Raw genomic sequence first — 24,251 nt, 5'->3', positions numbered from 1 at the left:
GATCCGTCCAAATGCCTTCATCAGGGACTGATCCATCCAAATTTTGGTCAAAAACTTAAAAATATTTTTCAATGATCAGGAACAAAAATATCCACAGAACAAAATATTAAGGATCTATTTATCATTTTTTCATAAATAAATTAATTACTCGACCAATCCAACCTGGTTACTTCTTGTATCTTCTATTTTGCAACTTTTTGACTATACAACCAATCCACTCTGTTATACCACCAAAAAAATAAAAAAAGTAACAAAACACAATGAAAAAAAAAAGCCATAGATTGTGTTCTTGTTATGATATGATATGATATCAAACAAGAAATAAATCTCTCTCTCTCTTTCTCACACCTACTTACTCTCACTACTTGCTATAGCTACCATGGGAGAAAAAGAAAAAGAAAAAGAGAAGAACAAGAAGAACAAGAAGCAAAAACACCAACACCCCAATAATGATCAAACAATAAAGCATCAAGATTTCTCATTCAAACCAAGCTCAGAGGTAAAGGGTCTAAGATTTGGAGGCCAATTCATAGTGAAATCATTCACAATAAGAAGAGCAAAACCATTGGAGCTTCTCAAAGTTCTTTCATTCCCACCAACCAAAACCAACAACAACAACAAGAACAACAAGAATAATAGTAACACTAAGGTTCTTCCATTCCCATCAACAACATGTTTTCTTCCCACAAACTTCACAATCTTAGCACACCATGCTTGGCACACCCTAACACTTGGCCTAGGAACAAAGAAGTCAAAGGTTCTTGTGTTTGTGTTTGAGAATGAAGCAATGAAGTCACAAGTTGATAGAACATGGCCACATGAGATTGCTCTTGGTGAAGTCAACAAGAAACTCATTAGAGGCCTTGTTGGTTCTGAGATGGCAAGGTTCAAATTCAGAAAAGGTTGCATCACTTTCTATGTCTATGCTGTTAGGCAAATTGGTAGCTTTGGATTCTCTTGTTCTGAGGATCTTAGAACTGTTCTTCAATCTGTTGTGGAGCTTAAAGATTTCTTGGATCACACTGCCATGCTTTCTATGCCAAATCAAAGAAGCATTACTCATCAGGTACCAGCAGCCATGGCTCACTAATTTAGGATCTTCATTATTGGAAATATTATTTTTGTTTAGTTTGTTATTGTTAATTAGTACTCTTTCTTTGGAATTTTGGGGAGGCTTATTATTATTATTAATATTGATTTATTTGTTCATCATCTTGTTTGATCTGTATTTGTTTTAATTTCTTTTTCTTTTTCCTCTGATCTTTGTTGGATTTGAGGAGAAAATGAACTGTAATTTTAGCATGATGAATAATTGGGTATGTGAAATCTGATGAAAATTTATAGTGAGTCCAGATTTGCATTTATTGTCTTTTTGGCTGGCACATATGTCAAAACAAATTTGTCAAGGAGGTACAAGCTAAGAGTTATTATAACTTTCTTGTTCTTACTTGCTACTACAGATACATATAATTTAGTGGTTCAAAACTTCTGCATATTTTTTTGGTAAGATTTACTAAAATATCTTGTTTCCTTAAATATAGACTATGATATATAATGTAATAAAAATGAATTTGGATGCTCTAAATTTTGAATTTTTATTTTAGAGGATAAAGTATGATTTTTTACTCTTGAATTATTTTTCTCTCATATTTTTTTGGTTCTACCTATAAAATAAATAGTGAAATATCACACCTTACTCTCTAAAGTGAAATTCAAACTTTAGAAGATCTAAATCCAATAAAAATGAGGTTTAATTATTTTTTTGTTCTTATAATTTTATCAAAATTTTAATTAGATTTTTATATTTTTTTAATAGTCTTTACATTGTTTTTAATTTTATAATTATGTCATTCTTAATATAAAAAATATTAAAATTAACTGAATATTTTTCGCAAATTGAAAATATTTAAAATTAAGAACATAATTAGATCTTTGATCACATATTTTTTAAGAAAAATATTCTATTAATTTTAATATTAACATAAAAAAAACTTAATTATAAAATTAAAAATAGTGTAAGAATTTAATTAAAAAAATACAAAAACTTAATTATAAATTTGTCAAAATTATAATGACCAACATAATAATTATACCAAAAAATCAGAAAAGCACTTATTAGCAGAATGAAAATTGAATAATGCACAGAAATAATATTAATATACTATCGAAAACATTTTAAGTATTTTAGAAATAGTGTATTTTAGTAATTTTAATTATTAATTTTAATTATATAAACTAATATCAATCATAAAATATATATAATTAAAAACTTAAAACTATTAAAACACTAATTATTTAAAATTTCTCTTTTAATACAAGAACAAAAACTAACTCCATCGAATATATTTCTATATTTTTTTCCTGCTGCAAATAAATGCTGTTTTGTGGAAAATTGTGCCACTATCTCTATCTTACCCGAGATCCACGAACTATATTCTAATTCCAGTGTTTATTAAATGCTATCAAATATACTTGGTGAGTTGCAAAATGCCAAATATTCTCGAAATGTAGAAAGGGATCCTCATAATATATACTCTGTCTGGAAAAAATTGGTAAAATAATTAATATTCGAAGCAGGACTGCTATGAGTACTGCCACTATGTGAATTATTATGGGACTGCTCTTTTAACACTCGGGATTATTCAATCATAGAACGTGCAATGGAAGAGTCGAGATAGGTTCTTTGGAGATTGGAGAACTGCTTTTTAAATTATATTTTTCTGTGATTAATTATTGTAATGGTAAATGAAAAAAAAATTGAAAACATATGGTTAATGTAGTAGTTTAATGTAGTAGTTTAGTGATCCGATCGAGTGGAAGGGCCGTCGCTCAACGGATAAAAGTTATTTTAGGAATAACAGGTTGATCTTTTCCAAGAGTTTACATTGATGAAAAGGTTTGGCACTTCGATGTCGGTTCTTCGTCACCTGGGGTTGTAGTATGTTTTAAGGATTGGACTGTTTGCCCATTAAAGCAGTACGTGAGCTGGGTTCAGAACGTTGTAAGACTGTTTGGTCCATATCCGGTGTAGGCGTTAGAGCATTAAGAGAACATTTCTCCTAGTACGAGAGGACCGGGAAGGACGTACCTCTGGTGTGCTAGTTATCGTGTCCACGGTAAAAGCTGGATAGCCAAGTGAGGAGCGGATATATTCTTAAATTTTTACCAATCACTATGATAAAAACTTACGTGAGGTTATTTTTATATAAAGTTGATAATTAAAAAATATTAGATTTTAATTTAGTTAAATATCTCAAATTATCTAACTATTCTTAATTATTTCTTTTACATGCTATTGTTGTTGCAATAGAATAGGCTATTACAACATTAATATCTGGGAACATAATGATAAAGGAAGAGGAAGAACAGGGCAGAGTTTCCCTATGCTTAAAGCTTCCAATGGAGCAGAAAAGTGGAAGGGAAAATTAAAAAGGGAAAGAGGCCCATGATTTTCTTTTTCCTTAGCTTGTGCCCACCTATGCCTTTAATCATAGCATGAGAAGGACCCCATGTTAAGGTGCCAACAAACTTTAGTTTTCACAAGAATCATGGAACATATCTTTCTATCTAACTAGGCCTTGCTGATTGATGTACACATATATATAGATATAGACCAGTATGTGCAATGCAAGCAAATTATTCCAATAACTTGTAGCCATTTGTGTTGACAATTATTTTATATATATTCATCATTTTATGATATGTGATGATGAGATTGACCCCTGAGAGAGCCAAGTAGAATGCTCTTGTTTTGGAGTTTTGAGCACAATAATTGTAGTAGGCCTACACTGTGGTTCCACACCATGCCATCCACCACAAAAGGCTCTCTATTATGTAATGTTGTCACATGGGATAACTTGCAATTTCATTAGAGCAATGCTAGGGGCCAGCAACTTTTGTGATTAATAACCATCAAATAGCCATCAATGATGATTTAATGGTGTGATATTGGTGTGAGATTTCATCCAATGGCTCACCTTTTTCTGCTGGTTACATGCTGGCCAAAATTCAATAAAATTGCTGGCGTCCTAGACTTTTCCATTTCATTATAAGAGAGGACAGACTCAAGTTAATTTCTTAGAGGTTTTTTTTAATGTTAATATTTGAATTCTATTATCAAGATTCTAACTAAGAAAAGAATTTCACTCAATGGGTAGGATGTGAAATGGAGAGAAACTTTCTAAAAAAGTGTAAACTAATAATGGAATTTCCAATTCTAATCATGGTATATATGACCACAATGTAACAGGGTAAAAATAACAACCAATACGCAATAGTAGCAATACAAAGTAAGAATTGTTTTATATGAAAATTTAAATAAAATGCATAAATAAAAAAAAATAATAAATAAGTCTCTGATATTTTATTTTGAAAACAAATAAGTCCATCACTAAATTTAATTACAAATAGGTTATTGACTTTTGTAAACGAAGGGTACATAGGTTTCGTTGCGGATCTAAGTTCTAGGTTTGTTGTTGGCTAATAAGTTGCTACATGCAGAAGGTAAAATTTAAACTTTCGACATTTGTTTAAACGGATTAGTAAACTAACCACTAGATCAACTCAAGATGATTTTAAATTACTGTTATTGTGTGTAAAAAGTATTGTTACACTTAGGCGCTCTTAAAATTTTTTTTTTTTTGTCTTTTTGTACGATTACTTCCACAACTAAGCAACATCGACACGGCCCATAGGCCCAAGACGTTAATAATTCTCCCAAATATTAATGTAACTAGTGCTAAAACGTACATAAACAGTCTGAGAGTAACGTGAATTGGGCTAAGAAGGCCCAACAGCCCATACACTGAGCTGAAGACAAAAAAAAAGCCCGGTAAAGAGAAGCGATTGCAACGATGAAACGACCATTGGATCGGGTTGAAAGTCTTCATCTCCAAAACTTGATCGAAGTTCCAAACCATCGTTGAGCTCTCTCTGTTAGTTAACTTTCTCTTCGTTCAGCTCAATCTGGTAAAAATCAAATTCTTCAACCGCTTTTCGAATCTCACTGAATCTTCTATTTTTTTTCTTCCTGTGAACAATGGCTTCTTCTTCTACATAACATAACAAGAGCTACTAAATCGTCTTAAAGGAATGGAGGAGTACATGTATCTTCTTGTCAACTTCTTCCTGATTGCGGTCGTAGGGTTCATCTTCGTAGTCATCGTTGAAGCATATAGAAGAAGAAACAATCATCTGTATGTTCTTCAATTTACGAATAATTTCGACATGAATTGTTATACGGACGTGAATTGTTACTTTGACATTTTATTTTTTATTCTCTTTAGGCATGTTGAAGTTCCGGCGATTTTTGAGGATCCTAACTCGTTGAAACAGGTATGTCGATTTGGTGATGCGAAATTTAATTATCAATTGCTCATCGTTTTGTTTTGAAATTTAGTTTTACTGTAATTGTACGGCTTTTAGACATTGAAGATTGCAGATTTATAGTAACAACATGGTTTAACTTATGTTTCCTATTATTTTGGAGTAATAATGCACAGGACATTGTGAAAGTGATCAAAATGTGATGGAAAATTTAGTGAAAATCTCTCTCAAGTTTATATAGGTTCTGTGTAATAGCTTGATATGCATCTTAGATCTGAGGATAGCTTTCTGTTATGAATTGGTTTTGACTCTTGCTTATTTAGGTTCCTTGCCCACATGTTGTTGATCCAGCAGAAAAGTACATGTCCTTGATAATTCCTGCATTCAACGAGGAGCATAGGCTTCCCGGAGCTCTTGAAGAAACTATGAAGTAAGTTGAAGCACTTTTGATTTTACCAACTTATATATTTAGTGTTAATATAATGGAAGGATTTATGTTTGGTTACAACTGTGTTAGTCTAACTTGATCTTTCTGTCAAGTAGTTTTACGTTATGTTCATCAGAAATTTTGATCAGTATGTTTGACTACTCTTTGAAATTATATACTCCATACGCCTGCAATCTGCAGGAGGTTTTTTGATTTCTTCTTTTTTTAGGTGAATTAATGCACAACAAATATTAATTGTCAAATGATATTTTACATTTTAATCTCTTTTTATCATACAATAGAGCATAGCTAGAATAACCACTGTAATCAGTCTATAGAAGCTATGTGATACCTTTTTCTTGTATAAATTGGTGCTGTGGTTTAACAAGTTACAATACTGCTATTCTTCTGAGATATCCTAGTATTGGATGTATTATTTATATTTGTTAGTGTTACTTGTTACTAAGAACATAACATTAGTTTGTGTCCGTTCTTTATAGTTATCTTCAACAACGTGCTTCAAAGGATCCTTCATTTTCCTATGAGGTACTTCCAGTCCCTTTCATTCGACTGCCTTTTTTTTTCCTGAATAATAATATTTGAACTACATGTTTTTTCTTTTCCTTTTATAGTCTAGTTTATCTATAAAGTAAGGGAACAAAAAACTTAAGTACAACACCATGTGAAGCAAATATATAAAATATTAATTTCTCTCAGCATCCCTTTCCTTTTCCATTTTTATCAATTTCACAAAAGTCACTAGACTTTCTGCTTGAATGGCTTGATTGAAACATATTAATGGATTTTGCAACTGATAGAAAAACACATTCTCTTATCAATGGACACATGAGCAGGTTGTCATTATTGATGATGGAAGTGCTGATGGGACTAAAAGAGTAGCTTTTGAATTTGTAAGGAAATACACAGTAGACAAAGTTAGAGTTATCCTTCTTGGAAGAAATCATGGCAAGGGAGAAGCAATAAGAAAAGTGAGTCTAATTTTAACAGTAACACGTTAAAATCTACTCATTGTATTGAAATTGCTGTCATAATGTTGTTGATGATTAATTAGGGCTTTCTTTGTTTCTTGAAAGCATTGCATTACAGGGAATTCTGCATTCACGTGGTGAGCTAATTCTTATGCTTGATGCTGATGGAGCAACTAAAGTCACCGACCTAGAAAAGCTTGAAAATCAGGTTAATGAAATGCTATCATATGCAGTTTATAGATGTTTTAATTTTGGTTTTAATCTCTTGGCCAAATGTTTATATGTATTATGTTTGGCCATTAGATTCAAGTTATTGCTAAAAAGCAATTTCAACAAGGAAAATCAAGCCCTAGTGATCCAACCTTTAGAGTATCTGATATTCCTGTTGCTGCATTTGGTTCACGAGCTCATCTTGAAGAGAAGGCTTTGGCTACAGTGAGTTGGCTTTCGTGTTAAATTTCTCTTTTATTTATTATTTATTTTTTATGTTCTTGCCATATATGTGTGGATTATCTCGGTTGAACCATGTAACATAACATTTTTACAGCGAAAGTGGTACCGCAATTTTTTGATGAAGGGGTTCCATCTTGTGGTTCTCTTGGCTGCTGGTCCAGGAGTTCGTGATACACAGGTAATTTCCTACTTTATTTATTTATTTTATCATGCACTCTAATATGGTACTCTTGTGACTAGCAAATTTCTTTTGTATAAATAGTGACCAAAGCTTGATTTTTGTCTTTTTGGATTCACTTATCCCTTGTGTTTTAGCATGTGCATTAGATGTTGTTCCATGATGCATATATGAGAATATTTTTTAGTGTCTAACCTTAACTTTCTACATCCACAGTGTGGTTTCAAAATGTTTACTAGGGCAGCAGCAAGGAGGCTTTTTTCAAATGTCCGCTTGAGAAGGTGATTTTCTCTAGAACTCCATGGAATGAAATAATTTCTTAAATTTAGAAAGCAATTCTCTTAAGATTCACAGACCAATACACAACGTGTTATGTTTTTAGTTCAAGTTTTGGTCATCCAATCTTTTTGTGTATGTATACCCTGAATGGCTATATGGCAAAAAGTTTTATAATTTTCTATAATACCCTTGTCATTCTCTGCAGGTGGTGTTTTGATGTTGAATTAGTCTTTCTGTGCAAATGGTTTAGGATCCCAATTTCAGAAATTTCTGTGAATTGGTCTGAAATTCCAGGATCCAAGGTAAATCTTATGAGCATACCTAACATGCTTTGGGAGCTTGTGCTCATGTCTGCGGGATACAGGACTGGTATGTGGAGAATTTCTGGTTCTACCTAAGCTTTGATGATCGATTTTAACCGGGAAGAATAGCGGCATTTTATTATCAAAAGAAGAGTGACCCCTTTTCTGGGAGAGCATATTATACTTCCATGCTTGACCTTGAAGAACAAAGAACAGAATGCAATATTTAAGTTTTAGGACTAACCATAACCCTCAGGATTTTTACCTATTAGATTGGGGTCATGGAGACTCTGGCTCATTTTGCTGTTGCGTACTGGGTAGATATATTTAACAATTCATGTTACTATTGAATGGGAAAACGAAAAGGGTTATTATCACGTGAGTTTGTACTTGTAATATATTTATAATCAAAATGTTCTATAGATAAAATTTTCATGTCCTCATTGCAATTTGAAAACCATTATGCCATTATCTGACACTGTTAAATGTTGATTCTTCTAGGACGTCTCTCTTAGATGTGTAGATTTTTTACTTCTGGTTTGGTAAAACCGAGCTATGTGAATTAAAAGAAGCTACCACCTTTGTATATCCCACAACTCCCAAGCTTTCACTAGCAAAATATTTCGAGTGATTCTTTTGTTAACTAACAATCAATTCTGAATATTAACACAGTTTCTTCTCGAAGATGATTTTCGGGTTTTTTTTTTTGTCACATTTTACAGCCACTAGTTTTGTGCCAGCTTTAAAACATGGAGCGGATTTTAAACCATACGTGATGACCTTATTGTACATTAAGAAATTGTGATGAACAGCTTCTGCAAGTCTTCCTTCTTTTTGGTCAAATTTCTTGAACCTTTGTTAGGTATCTCAAGGCACTCTTCTAAACGACATAACCTTAAAGACAAGATGCTTTAGGAAAACTTGCCTTTCAATTATCTTGTTACCTTTTCCCTCAATCCTCATCCTTTCTTATTCACAAAATTTAAGCTTATTCAACCCTTTCATTACGTATGCAAATCCACTTTCAGAAAGGAAAAAAAAATTACTGCCTTTTGTTAATGGAGCAGTTGCATTTCTTACGTATATAGATAAGGAACACGAAATATATAATATAAGAAACAAAACATAAATTCATTCTTCATCACCATTACCCAAAAATATTCATCCACGGAAGCCTGCAATTATGACCTCTCCTCTTATTCATGAAATCAAAAGGCAAGCTTCTCACTTCTTCAAAGAGAAGATTAAAAGTGCTAGGCTTGTTCTCACAGATGTTACACCTATAGAATTGTAAGTTTTCCATTTTATTTTCTTAATTTTTCATCTCAACTAAATCATCCTTTAACAATGTTGATAATTAATTCAAACAAACCTTAAAATCCTTCTCACATGATTATGACATTCTTTAATAATGTTGGAGCAATATAAACCTTTTACACTCACAAGAACATGCTAAACTTTATGCACTTTATCATTTGATTCATTTTAGCAACAATATTGATAGAATTTTAACTTTTGATGTGTTCCACATTGATTAACTAAGAATGACAGAAGAAGCCACAAATGGAAATCCATGGCCACCAGATACTCGTATCATGCAAGTGATTTCACGTGCAGCTTTTGAAGTTGATGAATACTATAGAGTTGTGGAGATTTTACATTGCAGGTTCGACTCTGTTGATTTGATTAATGATTTTGCTATGTTCTGTTCTCAAAGACTATATTAACATTCTTCATAGTATAATCTTCATTTTTTTTAATGGGAGAAAACAGATTGTTGAAATTTAATAAAGGCTATTGGAGAGCCTCATACAAGGCTCTAATATTACTGGAACATCTTCTAACTCATGGACCTCTGAGGGTATTTGAGGAATTTCAATGTGATATAGATGCTATTGAAGAGATTGGAGAGTTTCAATACATTGATGAAAAAGGGTATGTAGGTGCATCTTTTTTGTCACCATAATTTTGTTGCATGAATTTAGTGATGACTACTCTTATTACATTATTTCATTTTCTACAGGTTCAACTGGGGTTTGAGTGTGAGAAAATTATCAGAGAGGATATTGAAGCTCTTAAGAAGCAAGGAATTCTACAAAGAAGAAAGAGCAAGAGCGCGCGAGCTTTCTCGTGGGATCCAAGGTTTTGGAAGTTTTAACAGACAAAGCTCTGTGATCGATGAAGGGATGAATGACTTGAGTTCAAAGATTTATTATGGGAGGTGTAATTCTAACTATGAAGAATATGGTTTTGCAAGCTTTGGAAGGGAACAGAATGCTTTGGATGGAAACAAAAGAGATAACCAAGTTCATGAAAACAAGGATTCAAAGCTCCTAGAAGATAACATGAAAGAACACCCTTTTATTATGGATCAAGAGAAACTCACTTCAGCATCCTTGCTTTCTATTGTACAATAATATAATGCTAGTTGTAATTTGATTTTGTAGCCCTTGACATGATTGTAAATAGTTATGGTTTTAATGGAATGTTTCTACCAATGTTGAGGTATCTGATTGAGATCTTTTGAATTTGCTTAATAAACAAGAGCACTATAGTTTTATTTGTTTTTGCTTTTTTGTCTCTTCAATATAAATATCCTAATCAAAGTAAAAGAAAATATATTTTAATTTATTTTCAACAAGAGGTGATTTGTTAAAACTAATTGGTCAAAAAAATGATTGATTGATTAATGTTTAGGTAGGACTTCTGTGGTTATAGTCTTACAATAATAGCCAATGAAAAAGACAGAATGCATAGAAGAAGAAGTGCATCTTTTCCTAAACTACTCTCACCATTTGTGTTCTTCATCTTCCCTGAAATTGTTGACCTGTAGAAAAAAATATGGCTGATAGTGCTGTTTCCTTCCTGCTACAGAAGTTGTCACAGATTCTTGTTGATGAAGCAAAACTTATTGCAGGAGTGGAGAACAAAATCAGATACCTCACAAATGAGTTTAAGTTTATAGATATCTTCCTAAAGAGTAGTGAGGGAAAACGCAGCAGCAAGATAGTTGAAGAAGTGGTAAAGCAGATCAGAGATGTTGCCTATGAAGTTGAGGATTTGATGGACATCTATGTTGCCAACGCCGCGACACACAGAAGCAGAAACATGTTGAGCAAATTACTCTGCTGCATAAGCCATGTGATGATGCTTCATGAGGTAGATTCTGAGATAGAAAGGATCAAAGCTACTATTAATAGTATCTATCAAAACAAGGATAGATACAGCATTGGAGAAGGAGAGTTCAAGTGTAGAGATGACAATGAAGAATTGATTCGTAGAAGAAGAAGAGATGTAGAGGAAGAAGAAGTGGTTGGATTGCTTGACGACTCGAGCTTTGTCCTTAAACAGCTCATGGAAACAGGTTCATGCTGCAGTGTTGTTTCTATAACCGGTATGGGGGGATTGGGAAAGACTACACTTGCTAGAAAGATCTATAATAAGAAGGAAGTTGGAGAGGTTTTTCCTTTTCGCGCATGGGGTTATGTGTCCAATGACTATAGAGTTGAGGAGCTTCTTCTGAGCCTTCTCAAGTGCTTGCTATCCACCTCTGAATACAATGGTTTATTTGAGAAGAGGCATGATTATGATGAAGAAGAAATGAAAGAGAAAGTGAAGGAGAGTTTGAGGGGGAAGAAATATCTTGTGGTGCTGGATGACATTTGGAAAACACAAGTTTGGGATGATTTGCAAGGAGTCTTTCCAAATGACAACAATGGCAGCAGAATACTGATAACTAGTCGCGATAGAGACGTGGCTTCCTACGCCGGTACAATGCCTCCCTGCGAACTTTCCTTCTTGGATGAAGAAGAAAGTTGGCAGCTCTTTTGTAAGAAGGTGTTTCCGGCGCAGGATTGCCACTCTAATCTAAGAGGTTTAGGTAAGGAGTTAGTTGGAAGTTGTAAAGGGTTACCACTTGCAATCATAGTGATGGCAGGACTTGCCAAGAAAGGCATATCACAAAGAGAGTGGTTGAAAATCAAAGGTAATGTGAATCAACATTGTGATGATGAAAATGGGACTAGAGTTGTTGATATTCTAAAACTTAGCTATGATAGCTTGCCTCAAAGATTGAAGCCTTGTTTTTTGTATCTTGGAATCTTCCCTGAAGACTATGAGATTCTTGGCAGAGAACTAATCAAGCTGTGGATAGCTGAAGGGTTCATACAAGTAAAAGAAATCGGAAACTCAGATGTGCCAGAACCAGAAGATATTGCAGACCACTATTTAGATGAGTTGGTGGATCGTAGCTTGGTACAAGTGGCAAGCAGAAGGAGTGATGGAGGTGTGAAAACATGTCGAATCCACGACCACCTCCGTGACCTCTGCATATCAGAGGGAAAGGCTGATAAGTTCTTGGAGGTTCGCCGAGGATCAAACATCCCTCACCCTGCTGGGATAAGCAATTCTAGAAAGTTGTCCATACATTGCACAACAGATTTTTCTTGGCATACAAGAAACACAGGTAATCAATCTTGCACTCGTTCTTTGTTTTTCTTTGCTCATGGAAAGAGGGTCCAGAATCTTACACTGAAAGATTTCAAGTTGGCTCGCATAATGTATCTTACAAATGTATTAGGATGGAGAATAGTTGTTCCAATACCTAATGATTTGAAAACCATGATTCATCTAAGGTACCTGAGAATAGATTCCTGGGTTAAAAGCATCCCAGATTTTATATACAACCTCTATAACCTGGAAGTAATAGAGTTATGGAGTAAAAGCATACTAATCTTCTCTAGTAAACTATGGAAGCTTAAGAGGCTAAGACATTTGCGCGCGCGGCCATTTAGACTTGCATTACAAGGTATGTCAAGTGAAAATGGTAAAACAATGCCGAATCTGCAAACCCTCTTGCTGATTCATATTGATCCACAATTGGAATCCATGATAAGAAATGGAAGCTTTCCCAACCTGAAGAAACTTGGTTTGGTTCAATGGGGTGAAGATAATGGTGACAGATATTCAGTGCGCGAATTACAATGCTTGCAATGCCTAAAGAGTCTTGGCAAACTTAGAATATCTGGCACATCAAAGCTTTCATCAGAGGCAAGTGTTTTTCCACCAAATCTTACCAAGGTTACTTTGAATCGTGTCAGACGATTCGACTCGAGTTGCATGAGAGTTCTTGGAAAGCTTCCTAAACTCCAAATCTTGAAAATAAGGGGTCCTGAAATTGTTAGAGGATCTCATGACATTCATTTTGCCATTGAAGAGTTCCCATGCCTTCAAGTTTTTAAGATGATTTGGATGTCTCATGTGGTAACTTGGACATTAGACAAAGGAGCAATGCCTAGTCTTCAATATTTGGTCATAGACTGCTCCTATTTGAAGCAGCTTCCTCAAGAACTATGGTCCTTAGCTACTTTACAAAAAGTCCATGTTATTCAACCACATTCTGAATTGAGAAACAGTCTCCAACATGTTGTGCTCAACAATGGCTGTAAACTCATTTTCTCTTGAAGACATTCTAGAAAGTACAAACACTTTGCTTTCACTGCTTTTCTCTCATCTTCTCTGCTTCCAAATTATTTTGATGTTATGTACATTGTATGTTTTTACTTATTTGTTATGCTAAGAAGCAAGGAATTCTAAAAAGAAGAAAGAGCAAGAGCGCGCGTGGGATCGAAGGTTTTGGAAGTTTTAACAGACGAAGCTCTGTGATCGATGAAGGGATGAATGACTTAAATTCAAAGATCTATCATGGGAGGTGTAATTCTAACTATGATCATCACCAACATGAAGAAGAATATGGTTTTGCAAGCTTTGGAAGGAAACAGAATGCTTTGGATGGAAACAAAAGAGATAACCAAGTTCATGAAAACAAGGAATCAAAGCTCCTAGAAGATAATTCAAAACTTGGAGAAGAAGATTATATAAAAGAACACCCCTTTATTATTGATCAAGAGAAACTTGCTTCAGCATCCTTGCTTTCTATATAGAGAGAGATTTAACGTAGTACTTTGATAGTTTGATGTATTGTGATACTTTGAATTATGTTATAAAAAATGTGTTGTTTTAACTTTTAAGTGTAAGCTTTACTTGTTCTTTTTTTTTTTTCTTTGGTCTAATGCCATTGAAGATTATTTGTAAGCAATCTTAGAATAGATGATAAACATTGCATACCAACGGCATAGTTTTAACTTTTAACAATGGCAACTGATTCAATTCATATGCGGAATAAAATGAACAGTCCAAAACTATAGATAAAAAGAAATATATACTGAAAATAATAACTTGATAATTTTCTGATTATGAAAAATACAACTCCTGGCCTTGTGAAGATCATGACTCCCAACATGAGCATAAACATGAATGAATGAATGAAAGAATGAATGAATAAATAAAAGCTAGAATGAATTGAAAAGGGTTACAAAGCTGCACTGCTTCAATTCCTTGAGGAATCTCAAACACAACCACCACCTTTTCTTTTAAAATTTCTTTCAATAATAATGACACCAACTATTTCCTCTCAAAACACCTTAGAAGCATTTTCTGTGCACAATTGATGGTCCAGACTCATCATATTCTGCCTTTGCAATCCACATCTGCACACAAAATCAAATTTTGCAGCATTAGAAACTAGTATTATTGTTAATATTAAGGCAATTTTATAATATTTGATAAGGTAACAAGATAAGAAACCAAACCTGCTGGAAAGTGCTGAGGGATGCCAAGATAGAACCACCAATCCAGACACTATATTTTCTCTCAGGGGGAGCCACCACCTTGATCTTCATGCTGCTGGGAGCCAATGCAGAGATTTCCTTGCTCATTCTATCGGCGATGCCAGGGAACATAGTTGTTCCTCCTGATAGAACAATGTTGCCATACAAGTCTTTCCTGATATCAACATCGCACTTCATGATCGAGTTGTATGTCGTCTCATGGATACCTGCAGCTTCCATTCCTATCATGGATGGTTGGAAAAGCACCTCAGGACATCTGAAACGTTCGTCGCCGATGGTAATCACTTGTCCATCTGGCAACTCATAGCTCTTCTCAACAGAGGAGCTGGTCTTGGCTGTCTGCAGCTCTTGCTCATAGTCAAGTGCAATGTAGGACAGCTTCTCTTTCACATCCCTCACGATTTCTCGCTCTGCTGAGGTGGTAAACGAGTAACCACGCTCAGTTAAGATTTTCATCAAGAAATCTGTAAGGTCACGACCGGCGAGATCAAGCCTAAGGATGGCATGTGGCAGAGCATAACCCTCATAGATAGGGACAGTGTGGCTGACACCATCCCCTGAATCCAACACAATACCTGTAAAAAACAAGAAACATGGCATTTATTCGATTGTGCTAAACAAGTACAAGCTCTATCCAATTGCAATCACAGATTTTAACACTGCATTCAACAGAATTGTGCGAATTACTTACCGGTTGTGCGACCACTAGCATACAATGAAAGAACAGCCTGAATGGCTACATACATGGCAGGGGCATTGAAGGTCTCAAACATGATTTGAGTCATCTTCTCACGATTAGCTTTCGGGTTAAGAGGAGCCTCAGTCAGCAAAACTGGATGCTCTTCAGGGGCAACTCGAAGCTCATTATAGAATGTGTGATGCCAAATCTTCTCCATATCATCCCAATTGCTTACAATACCATGCTCAATTGGATACTTGAGAGTCAAGATACCTCTCTTGGATTGTGCCTCATCTCCAACATATGCATCTTTCTGGCCCATTCCTACCATTACACCAGTGTGGCGAGGGCGGCCTACAATGCTGGGAAAAACAGCTCGTGGGGCGTCGTCTCCAGCAAAACCAGCCTGAAAACAAACACACATTATCAATCACTTCATCAAATTCCATAAACTTGCATCAAGAAAGAAACATGTTCCATTAAGTACCTTAACCATTCCAGTTCCATTGTCACAGACAAGAGGCTGAATATCCTCACCTTCTGCCATCTTTTAGTATCTGTTGGATGATAAAGATAGATTATCATTTCAAATGCACTATCTACATTGTAAACTTAGATGTAAACATTTTAAGTTTTAAATGTGTAAGAATAATCAAAATTTTCATTTTAATTTTCATTGGACACTTATATTGTATTGGAAATTTATCTTTTTATATGAGAATTTCCATCTATTTTGAATGAGAAAAGCCATGTGCTTCCAACTAGTTATTGACAAGATATCATAGCTTAACCATGAATTTAACCAAATCGATTTTAATTATTATGATCATAACTAATAAGGGAAAGAATGGTTGCAAAATATCAATGAAATGATGTTCAAGGATTGACACGAACCAAACAATAGATGTTTTAATCAAAATTTGAGACACGGACCAAAAAGCAAAACTTAGATTGAGAACTAAAAACAATGTAGATTAAAAATAAAAAACAATTCCTTAACATTAATCCAGCTACATTATGTTTTCCATAACATGAATGAAACACAAGAAAAGATGAAAACTTTCGTACACCCAAATAAAAAAAAATTGAAACCCAACAATAACAGAGGCCAATTCAATCCAATTACAAAACCTAAAAAATAATAGAATGTGGAATCAAAACTGAAGAAACAGAGGATTCCAAATCTGAAAATCCAGAATAAAAGAAATGAAAATGAGAATGTGAGAAAGAATAGACCTTGCTTGAGGAGGGAAATGGCGAGGAGGGGTGGTGATGGAAGGGAAAGAACGAAGAGAAGAAATGTGAAGGGAGAGGGGAATGGAAATGATGGAAATGGGAATGAATATAAGAAGCAGGAAATGGAATGTGATCCGTTAAGATTTGTGTGATTTTGAATTAATCACAAAATAGAATGAGAACGCTTCCTTTGGGAACAATGGGTGGTGTAATGCTGTTTCCTTTGACCCTATTCTATTCTTCTTCTTTGTTCTTACTATTCATTTTTTTCTATTTTCTTTTCTTTTAATTTAACCATCAAAATTTATTTGCAATAAATTTTAGTATTTGCTAAGATAGTCTAATCATCATGAATAAGTAAAATATATATATATATATATATATATATATATATATATATATATTTATAGAGATAGGAGACTCGAATCCGCAACCTTTTAAATAAGTATGGAGAAGAGACTATGTTATTTGAGCTATAACTCATTGGCGAATAAGTAAAATAGTTATTATTTTAGTTTTTATTATTAATATATTTTATTGTATCCAAATTCAATTCAATCATATCATATTACGTGTATATAAAATTTTAATAATTAAATTAATTATTGATATGAGATATATGTTAAAATATAATTATACATTGAAAAAAGTATAATTAATTTTTTTGTGTACAAGATATAGATTTTTTAATTTAATTTCTTTTATGATTTTTATAATTAGTGTGAATTCACTTTATTGTTTTTTTTTTTCTATAACATTTGAATTGTCTTTAACAATGATTATTCTCTTTATATATAGTTATAAAAGAGAGAAGAATTAAAAATGCTTGTTTGTTTATGAAAATCGACAAGTCTCTAAATAAAATACATGGAACGTTTCTTTATTGCTTTGTGGTGAAAGGAGTGCTCATCCTTACCAACAACACTAAGATAAAATGAAACTTCTCCATTATCGTCAAACTATCTAATACAATAACTCATAAAAGAAACAATATACTTATCCTTGATTATACTATAATATATAGGAAAAATATAGGTAGACAATAAAAATATTAAATAATGTAAACAATGGATATATCGAATGTTTATATTACTAGGTATACGAATGGTTATTCTAATATTAAGATTTAGGTAGATAATTTAAAAGTGTAGTGTGTTTTTATTTGATTGGTGGTTGTTCATATTGTTAAAAAATCATTGATTATCGAGCACAATGATGTTCTTGTGTTTCATATGGAAAAGTATGAGCCAATGGAATATTTGTACAATGTGTATAATGGAGGTTTAGGGAATATTAGAGATATAATCATTAGTGATACCTTTTCCTATCAGCTGAAGTTTTTGGAATAAGTGGTATCATCACATGGTATTAGAGCTTTAGATTTGAAAGGTTAAGAATTCGATTTTTGGTGAATCCCAAAATTAATTTAAACTTTTGAGAAGATGTTTATTATTAGTAGTGTAGGAAAATGATGACTAAATATAAAAGTTCTTACAATGTAACCAAATTATTTATTTATATTGTAAGGATTACAAAGCACACCAAACTCACATACATATAAATTAAAGGGAAACACAATTTTTTGCTTAAACTGAAAAGAAGTAAACCACTCCATAGAAAAGTAGTATTTAACCTCACTTTTACACATTTTAAGAGTGCACATGTAATTATATATCGGTGATTCAGTCGAATTCAGGTGAAGTTGATATCTGAAAAACGTTAGATGAAAATTTAGTTAACTCAGTCAAATCATCTAACGGCTCTTCAGTATCAACTTCAAGCGAATAGTTTTTACCTTATATATTTTAATTAAAAGAAGTAACTAGGGCTTCCACTAGAGCAAGAACAAAAGAAACAGGATCTCCAAAAATAGCTGAAAATATTAACTTGACTACCACTGGTGCTATCGTTACCACCATCTTCTTTGCCAATGATGATGATCCTTTTGAACTATTTGATCCTTCTCCAACTTCGACAACTTTCATATTATTACTCTCAACAACATTGCTCTGCATTTTTGACACTACAACCTTCTTTTCCGAGAAATAATCATCTCTGAATTTCTCAAGAAACCATTCCTTAAAACAAGAAACATGATAGCAATCTCCATCGGAAGTTACATATGACCACCCTTTAGCTTCGCTATCGTCCCCAACTTCCTTACGCTTACACCGGACACACTTTTTCTTAACGTTTTGTTTCAATGTGAGTGTCTTTGTTGCATTTGACTCTTCATAAGAAATGTTGTCTCTTAGCTTCAAACAACATGGATGCAAATCCAAGCCTGTGTCCTTTTTTGTAGCTTCGCGATGATACACAAACCCTTGCACTTCCATTCTACAAGCATCACAAACCCTAGGGTACCCAAGGGGTTTCTCTAGGAACCGGAATTCTTGTCCTTCGAAAAATGGATGACTTACCTCTTTTTGACGCTGAAGAACAGCGTTTGCACATTCTTCATGGAGGACATAACCACTGCAATTTTTTTCTTCACAACGATAACTGCGTCCACACCCTCGTTCTTTACATCCATCGCAGCTATATGGCGCTCCGGGTGGCGTTGACGTTAACGCGTGTTTATGGATCTCGGAAAGAACAATCTGCTGCTTCTCAATTCCGGTGTCTTCTGTGTTATGCACTACAACAAGGGTATTAATATTCAAATATATTTAATATTTAAAAACTTGAGTAATAGTACTTTGAATTGATTTTTAAAATTTTTTGTTTTGGATAACTACTTAGCCTATTCTCAAGTAGTCTAACCAAATTAACTTAATAACTAATTGGCCCAAACAAAAATTACCACAAATGTTACTTTTAAAAAAAGGTGAAAATTCAGGTGAAGTCTACTATACCTGAGTTTTTACCTTTAAAAAAATAATTTCATTAGGTAAATAATGAGAGATCGCAATAACATTTAAACCCGCAATATCCATCCCACCCCTATCCGCTCGGGGCGGATTTTTAGCGGGGCGAGTTCTTGGGAGAGGCGGGACCGGGCGGGATTGAGTTTAGGTAATACCCACCCCTACTCCTCCCGCTGTATATATAATATATATAATTTTAATATATAATATGTATAATATACGTAAAATAATTAGTAAATGATTAATAACATTGTTTTATATTTAAATTTTTACTTTAATTTATGTTATGTATATAACGATAGTTATATAAATTTTGAAATTTAATTTTATTTATTGGATTTTAATAATCATAGGAACGGGGCGAGTTAGGGTTTAACATTTTACTACTTGCGAATAAAAACGGGACGGGTTCTATATGGTTGTTGTATAGCGGAACGGGATCGAATAGAGCAAAAATTCGCCCCTACCTGCCCTGTTGCCACCCCTAATTGTAGGTTAAAATGAGTTATCCATGCATGTTAATAAAGGAGAGAATGTGAATAGTACCTTGGTCGGGTTGTGGTTGGATCCGCGTGACCAATATCCGTGCTTCCTCATCTTCTTGAGCTGCCAAATTAAAAACTCTCTCAAGGGATGGAAAAGGTGTCTCTTGCATTATCCATGATCTTGTTGCATGGAAGGTGTCATTCAAACCCTCAAGGAACCTCTTGGCTCTTTCTTGCTCCCTCTTGCTCTTGTCATTGTTCTCATCCAGCATCATGTCATATTCCATCCAAAGCGCATCGAACTTGATCTTATATTCCATCAGAGTTCGTGTTTCTTGTTTGAGTGAATCGATTTCTTTCTTAATATCTGTGATTATGGACTCATGGGAGGAGTAAAGTTTCATCAAAGCTTTCCACACGCCAAGTTCTTTGGGCAAAGCGTCCGCAAACTTTTTGATCTCCTCCGAGATAGAACCGTGGATCCATGACAGAACAAGCTCTTTGCGAGTCTTCCATTCTCCATAGATTCGTGGTTCGTTCATCACCGCTGCATCGGTGCCATGCACAAACCACAGCGTCTTTGTCTTTTCCAACTTCAAGTTCATTGCTTGGCGCCACTCCTGGTAATTCTTGCTTCCCTGCAGAACCACATTTCGATCTGGCGATGATTCATGAGGATCTTGATGAGTCTCAAGCGAGTGAATGTAGTTGTAATAATAGTAATAGTTGGCGCTCGCCATCTATAAATATAATAAGGTGAAAACTTAGGTGCACTCTACTTCACGTGAAATTGATATCTGTGAAAAGTTAGATGATTTGACTGATTTGATTAACTTTTTATCTAATGACTCTCAAATATCAACTTTACAAGTCGATTTCACCTGAGTTTTCACGTAGGTTGAACGAAGAAGGGAAACAGGTTCGGAAGGAAAAACAATATAATAGCTAGTAGTGAAGAAAACTTGGGAATAAAATGTAGGTATATTAGCAAAGTTTGAAAGAGATGAGAGTAAACCTTGCTTTAATTTGGTAATGACTTGATTGATTCTCTTGTTTATATAATCACGTCCACGCCTTGTTTCTATTAGGTACGCGATACACCATCTTGCCCCAAGTTGCGCCTCTATCTTTTTTTTTTTTTTTTTTTTTGATGAACATCGGGGCAGAAACGCCCAAAAACAAGAAAACTAAATAGAGACTACTCTAAGGAGAGCAATACCTATAGAATCAGCATGAAAAGCTAAGAAAATACAAGAGGGCAGATTGAAGAAAATATGGCAGCCAGATGGAAGACTATGACCAAAGTGAGCCAACCTATCAGCACAAGTATTTGCTTCCCGAAATTGGTGATGAATATTCCAGCTAGTAAGCCTGCTGCATCTGTTTCTGATAGCCAAGACTAAAGATCTAGTAGCATGTAAGTCAATTTCCTTCTGGAGACAAAGCTTCACTGCAACAAGGGAGTCTGCTTCAATAATCAGATGAGAGCAACCAATATTCAAAGCTAACTCCAGGCCTAGTAAAATTCCCAAAAGCTCCGCTGTCGTCACTGTTCCACCGTCCAAATTCGCACTAAAGCAAGCTATAAATCTTCCATCAGAGTCCCTTAGGATCCCACCACAAGCTGCTCTTCCTCCATCTAACACAGAGCCATCTGAGTTGAGCTTAATAAATGGGTGATCTGGTGGCTTCCATTTGATCTGTCTTTCAATGAAGTTGCAAACCTTTTTCCTACTCTGAGCAAGCTCGAGGTGTGCTATAGAGTAGTCCTTCGCTAAACGGAAGGCCAAAAAATGAATGCTATTCTCTGCTACGGCCTCATCGCTATCAAAGATCACCTTATTTCGACGAAGCCAGAGTGCATTCATTATGCATACAAAAAGGAGGGGCCAGTGAACCCCTTTAAAGAGGGATTGGGATGATAAATTCTCCAACAACCAAGGGAGAAGGGGGGTGTTGAAAAAGTTACCAAATCTCAATCTGGCATCAATGCTCATCCATGTTTGTCTCGCAACTCTGCAGTCTCGGATCACATGGAGCATAGATTCGATTGCCTCACCACAACTAACACAAGAACCATCCTGGGTCATATTTCTTTTGACTCTAATCTCATTTGTTAAAAGCACTTCATTTGCAACAAGCCAGCAAAAAGTACGCAGCCTTTGGGGAGCTTCAAGCTTCCAGATCTTCGAAAACAACTCAGCTTTAGAATTATCTGAAGGGCTTAGATAGAGAGAGCAAGCTGACTTGATAGAAAACGCACCGTCTGATGTCAACAGCCAGGCTAGAATATCTTCTCCCATCTCTGGTTCAGGTGTTTTCGTCGACCTGAAAACGGGAATCCAATCGTCACCTAGGACTACTGCAATTCGATTGAGATCCCACCTCCGGTTTGATACATAGTCACACACCCGTTCCTCCAACATATTAGGAAACACCTCGGGTTGAACAAAATCAATCAGGTGGTGTACCCCTGGCATCCAATGATCATTCCAGAAGTTAACATTTTCACCGGACCCAAGTCTCCAAACAAGATTGTCAGCAAACTTTTTCCAAACATGAAAGATACCTTTCCAAGCATTAGACGAAGATAGATGTTTTGTGATAAGTGGAAGGGAGTCATCTCCACATCCATACTTGCTACGGACTATCTTTACCCATAGCGCATCTTTATTATGGATTAGCTTCCAGGCCAGCTTCATAAGATTTGCATTATTCAACACTCTAGCCGATCTGAGGCCCAAACCGCCTTGGCTTTTGGGAAGGCAAACTTTCTCCCAACTCATGAGATGAGGTTTCCTCCCCGAGCTAACACTTCCCCACAAAAAATTTCTGCAGATTTTATCAATGCTATCACAAATGCTTAGAGGAAGTTTCATGGTCTGCATGACATAGGAGGGAATAGACGCCAGTGCTGATTGAGTGAGAGTAACTCTGCCCGCAAGAGAAAGATTTGTAGCCTTCCACGAACTAAGTCTATTAGCCATTCTATCTAATATGAATTGAAAGTCTTCCTTCTTCGAACGACCATGAAGGAGAGGGACTCCAAGGTACTTACCCATATTGTTTGTTAACCTCATTCCCAAAGCATCACTCAGTTCTTTTTTCCTAGCGAGGCACATATTATCAGAGAAGTAAACACAGGATTTAAAATAATTTACCTTTTGACCCGAACATTTACAAAACAAATCCAGAATGCCCCGTACAACTTCAATCTGCTCCATGGAAGCTTTCCCGAATAGAACAATATCGTCCGCAAAGCAAAGATGGGAGAGTTTCGGCCCACCTCTATTCAACACCATTGGCTCCCAAAAATTCTAATACTTAAAATCTTGGTCGAAACTAATCTAGTTCACGTGAAGTTAATAGAGCGGTTAGATAAAAATTTAGTCAAATCATTCAAATTATCTAACGACTCTTAGCTATTAATTTTATGTGAAGTCAACTGGACCTGAGTTTTTACTTAAAATTTTATTTGTATACTAAAATTATTAGCCACTAATATATTTATATATAAATATATGTGTAATTTAATTTATTTTTAATATATATTTATATTTTAACATATATTCTGTATTGATGACTAATTTTAATGTACACGTAATATATAATAAATATATATATATATAATAAAAATAATCTAAGAACCAACTAAGGTATAATTAATTTGGAGACAACTAGTTAAAAAATAATTTTTATTTTTAATTTTAACATTAAAAGAATTATAATAATGAGAGTTTTTTTTATAATAAATTTATTTTTCAACTAGTTGGTTTTAAGTTAGTTACAACCTAGTTGATTTTTTAGTGCACTCGGATTCAATAAAAAAAATTGAATTGACTTACATAATGGTTCAGACATAATAATCTAAATTTATTTTATTTATTTAATGGTTGGTAATTATCTTTATGTGAAATTAATATTTGAAAATTGTTAGATAATTTGATAAATTTAAATAAATTATTAGAGTAAAGTATCATTTTTGTCCCTAAAATTTGAGGTAAGTTTTAAAGTTGTCCCTAACATTTTAATCGTTCTATTTAAGTTCCTAATATTTCAAAACTGACTCAATGTTATCCTGTCATTAAGCCATTAGGGATCCGTTAACAGAATTGACGGCGGAACAAAATTGAGACAATTTTGAAACGTTAGAGACTTAAATAGGACGAAAACGTTAGGAACAAAAACGATACATAAAAATAAATTTTAATTTAATTTTATCTTTCAATAATATTAATTTTTTACTGTACATAATATTTAATTATTTTTTAATTATATCTAAATAAATTACACTTAATCATATTACTTTCATTTTAAATAACTTTATTTTTTTATAATTTTA

General features: G+C 34.3%; 6 protein-coding genes across 8 annotated transcripts; 4 read left to right on the top strand and 2 right to left on the bottom strand.

The window, feature by feature from the left end:
- The first annotated feature begins 241 nt into the window (after positions 1 to 241).
- Positions 242 to 1,347, top strand: LOC107635678 (uncharacterized). The gene has a single exon (XM_016339224.3). The coding sequence runs from the start codon at positions 380 to 382 to the stop codon at positions 1,088 to 1,090; it is 711 nt and encodes a 236-aa protein (XP_016194710.1). The 5' UTR covers positions 242 to 379; the 3' UTR covers positions 1,091 to 1,347.
- Positions 1,348 to 4,842: 3,495 nt separating this feature from the next.
- Positions 4,843 to 8,393, top strand: LOC107635673 (Nucleotide-diphospho-sugar transferases superfamily protein). 2 transcript variants are annotated; one of them, XM_016339221.3, is made up of 11 exons: positions 4,843 to 4,968; positions 5,090 to 5,195; positions 5,286 to 5,334; positions 5,649 to 5,755; positions 6,253 to 6,298; positions 6,607 to 6,741; positions 6,860 to 6,949; positions 7,045 to 7,176; positions 7,289 to 7,372; positions 7,589 to 7,653; positions 7,857 to 8,393. In XM_016339221.3, exons 2-11 carry the CDS (start codon positions 5,092 to 5,094, stop codon positions 8,047 to 8,049), a joined length of 1,005 nt encoding a protein of 334 aa, XP_016194707.1. In that variant the 5' UTR covers positions 4,843 to 4,968; positions 5,090 to 5,091; the 3' UTR covers positions 8,050 to 8,393. The 2 variants fall into 2 exon arrangements, with proteins under 2 accessions (XP_016194707.1, XP_016194706.1); XM_016339220.3 differs by having other exon boundaries at positions 4,843 to 5,195.
- A 564-nt stretch (positions 8,394 to 8,957) lies between these two features.
- On the top strand, positions 8,958 to 13,895 carry LOC107635675 (epsin-3). Of its 2 annotated transcripts, XM_088484702.1 has the most exons (5): positions 8,958 to 9,243; positions 9,497 to 9,619; positions 9,727 to 9,888; positions 9,977 to 10,095; positions 13,585 to 13,895. In XM_088484702.1, exons 1-5 carry the CDS (start codon positions 9,137 to 9,139, stop codon positions 13,893 to 13,895), a joined length of 822 nt encoding a protein of 273 aa, XP_088340828.1. In that variant the 5' UTR covers positions 8,958 to 9,136. The 2 variants fall into 2 exon arrangements, with proteins under 2 accessions (XP_088340828.1, XP_016194709.1); XM_016339223.3 differs by lacking the exon at positions 13,585 to 13,895 and having other exon boundaries at positions 8,996 to 9,243; positions 9,977 to 10,451.
- Positions 10,768 to 13,529, top strand: LOC107637462 (disease resistance protein RPP13-like). The gene has a single exon (XM_016340872.3). The coding sequence runs from the start codon at positions 10,795 to 10,797 to the stop codon at positions 13,414 to 13,416; it is 2,622 nt and encodes an 873-aa protein (XP_016196358.1). The 5' UTR covers positions 10,768 to 10,794; the 3' UTR covers positions 13,417 to 13,529.
- A 277-nt stretch (positions 13,896 to 14,172) lies between the features above and the next one.
- Positions 14,173 to 16,800, bottom strand: LOC107635672 (actin-97-like). Its single transcript, XM_016339219.3, has 5 exons — positions 16,558 to 16,800; positions 15,809 to 15,878; positions 15,334 to 15,727; positions 14,604 to 15,217; positions 14,173 to 14,501 (listed from the first exon to the last, which is right to left on the bottom strand). The coding sequence occupies exons 2-5, from the start codon at positions 15,866 to 15,868 to the stop codon at positions 14,436 to 14,438; spliced, it is 1,134 nt and encodes a 377-aa protein (XP_016194705.1). The 5' UTR covers positions 15,869 to 15,878; positions 16,558 to 16,800; the 3' UTR covers positions 14,173 to 14,435.
- A 1,562-nt stretch (positions 16,801 to 18,362) lies between these two features.
- On the bottom strand, positions 18,363 to 20,649 carry LOC148569605 (uncharacterized). Its single transcript, XM_088483246.1, has 2 exons — positions 19,971 to 20,649; positions 18,363 to 19,195 (listed from the first exon to the last, which is right to left on the bottom strand). The coding sequence occupies exons 1-2, from the start codon at positions 20,647 to 20,649 to the stop codon at positions 18,363 to 18,365; spliced, it is 1,512 nt and encodes a 503-aa protein (XP_088339372.1).
- Positions 20,650 to 24,251: the final 3,602 nt, after the last annotated feature.

This window comes from Arachis ipaensis, chromosome B4 (assembly GCF_059453495.1).
Source record: "Arachis ipaensis isolate K30076 ecotype BB chromosome B4, ASM5945349v1, whole genome shotgun sequence".
In the NCBI taxonomy this organism is placed as follows: domain Eukaryota; kingdom Viridiplantae; phylum Streptophyta; class Magnoliopsida; order Fabales; family Fabaceae; genus Arachis; species Arachis ipaensis.
The sequence above is the reverse complement of the archived record's forward strand: the minus strand, read 5'-3'. Positions and strand labels throughout refer to the sequence as shown.

Bases quoted from the DNA above. Each gene is read 5' to 3' on its own strand.
- LOC107635678 (XM_016339224.3), top strand. From the start codon at position 380: ATGGGAGAAAAAGAAAAAGAAAAAGAGAAGAACAAGAAGAACAAGAAG.
- LOC107635673 (XM_016339221.3), top strand. From the start codon at position 5,092: ATGGAGGAGTACATGTATCTTCTTGTCAACTTCTTCCTGATTGCGGTC. The intron at 5,756-6,252 runs GTAAGTTGAAGC...CGTTCTTTATAG, and splicing joins GCTCTTGAAGAAACTATGAA to TTATCTTCAACAACGTGCTT. The intron at 7,177-7,288 runs GTGAGTTGGCTT...ACATTTTTACAG, and splicing joins AAGAGAAGGCTTTGGCTACA to CGAAAGTGGTACCGCAATTT.
- LOC107635675 (XM_088484702.1), top strand. From the start codon at position 9,137: ATGACCTCTCCTCTTATTCATGAAATCAAAAGGCAAGCTTCTCACTTC. The intron at 9,244-9,496 runs GTAAGTTTTCCA...TGATTAACTAAG, and splicing joins GATGTTACACCTATAGAATT to AATGACAGAAGAAGCCACAA. The intron at 9,620-9,726 runs GTTCGACTCTGT...GGGAGAAAACAG, and splicing joins GTGGAGATTTTACATTGCAG to ATTGTTGAAATTTAATAAAG.
- LOC107637462 (XM_016340872.3), top strand. From the start codon at position 10,795: ATGGCTGATAGTGCTGTTTCCTTCCTGCTACAGAAGTTGTCACAGATT.
- LOC107635672 (XM_016339219.3), bottom strand. From the start codon at position 15,868: ATGGCAGAAGGTGAGGATATTCAGCCTCTTGTCTGTGACAATGGAACT. The intron at 15,728-15,808 runs GTACTTAATGGA...GTTTGTTTTCAG, and splicing joins ATGGAACTGGAATGGTTAAG to GCTGGTTTTGCTGGAGACGA. The intron at 14,502-14,603 runs GTTTGGTTTCTT...TTTTGTGTGCAG, and splicing joins CCCTCAGCACTTTCCAGCAG to ATGTGGATTGCAAAGGCAGA.
- LOC148569605 (XM_088483246.1), bottom strand. From the start codon at position 20,649: ATGGCGAGCGCCAACTATTACTATTATTACAACTACATTCACTCGCTT. The intron at 19,196-19,970 runs GTACTATTCACA...CCCTTGTTGTAG, and splicing joins CCAACCACAACCCGACCAAG to TGCATAACACAGAAGACACC.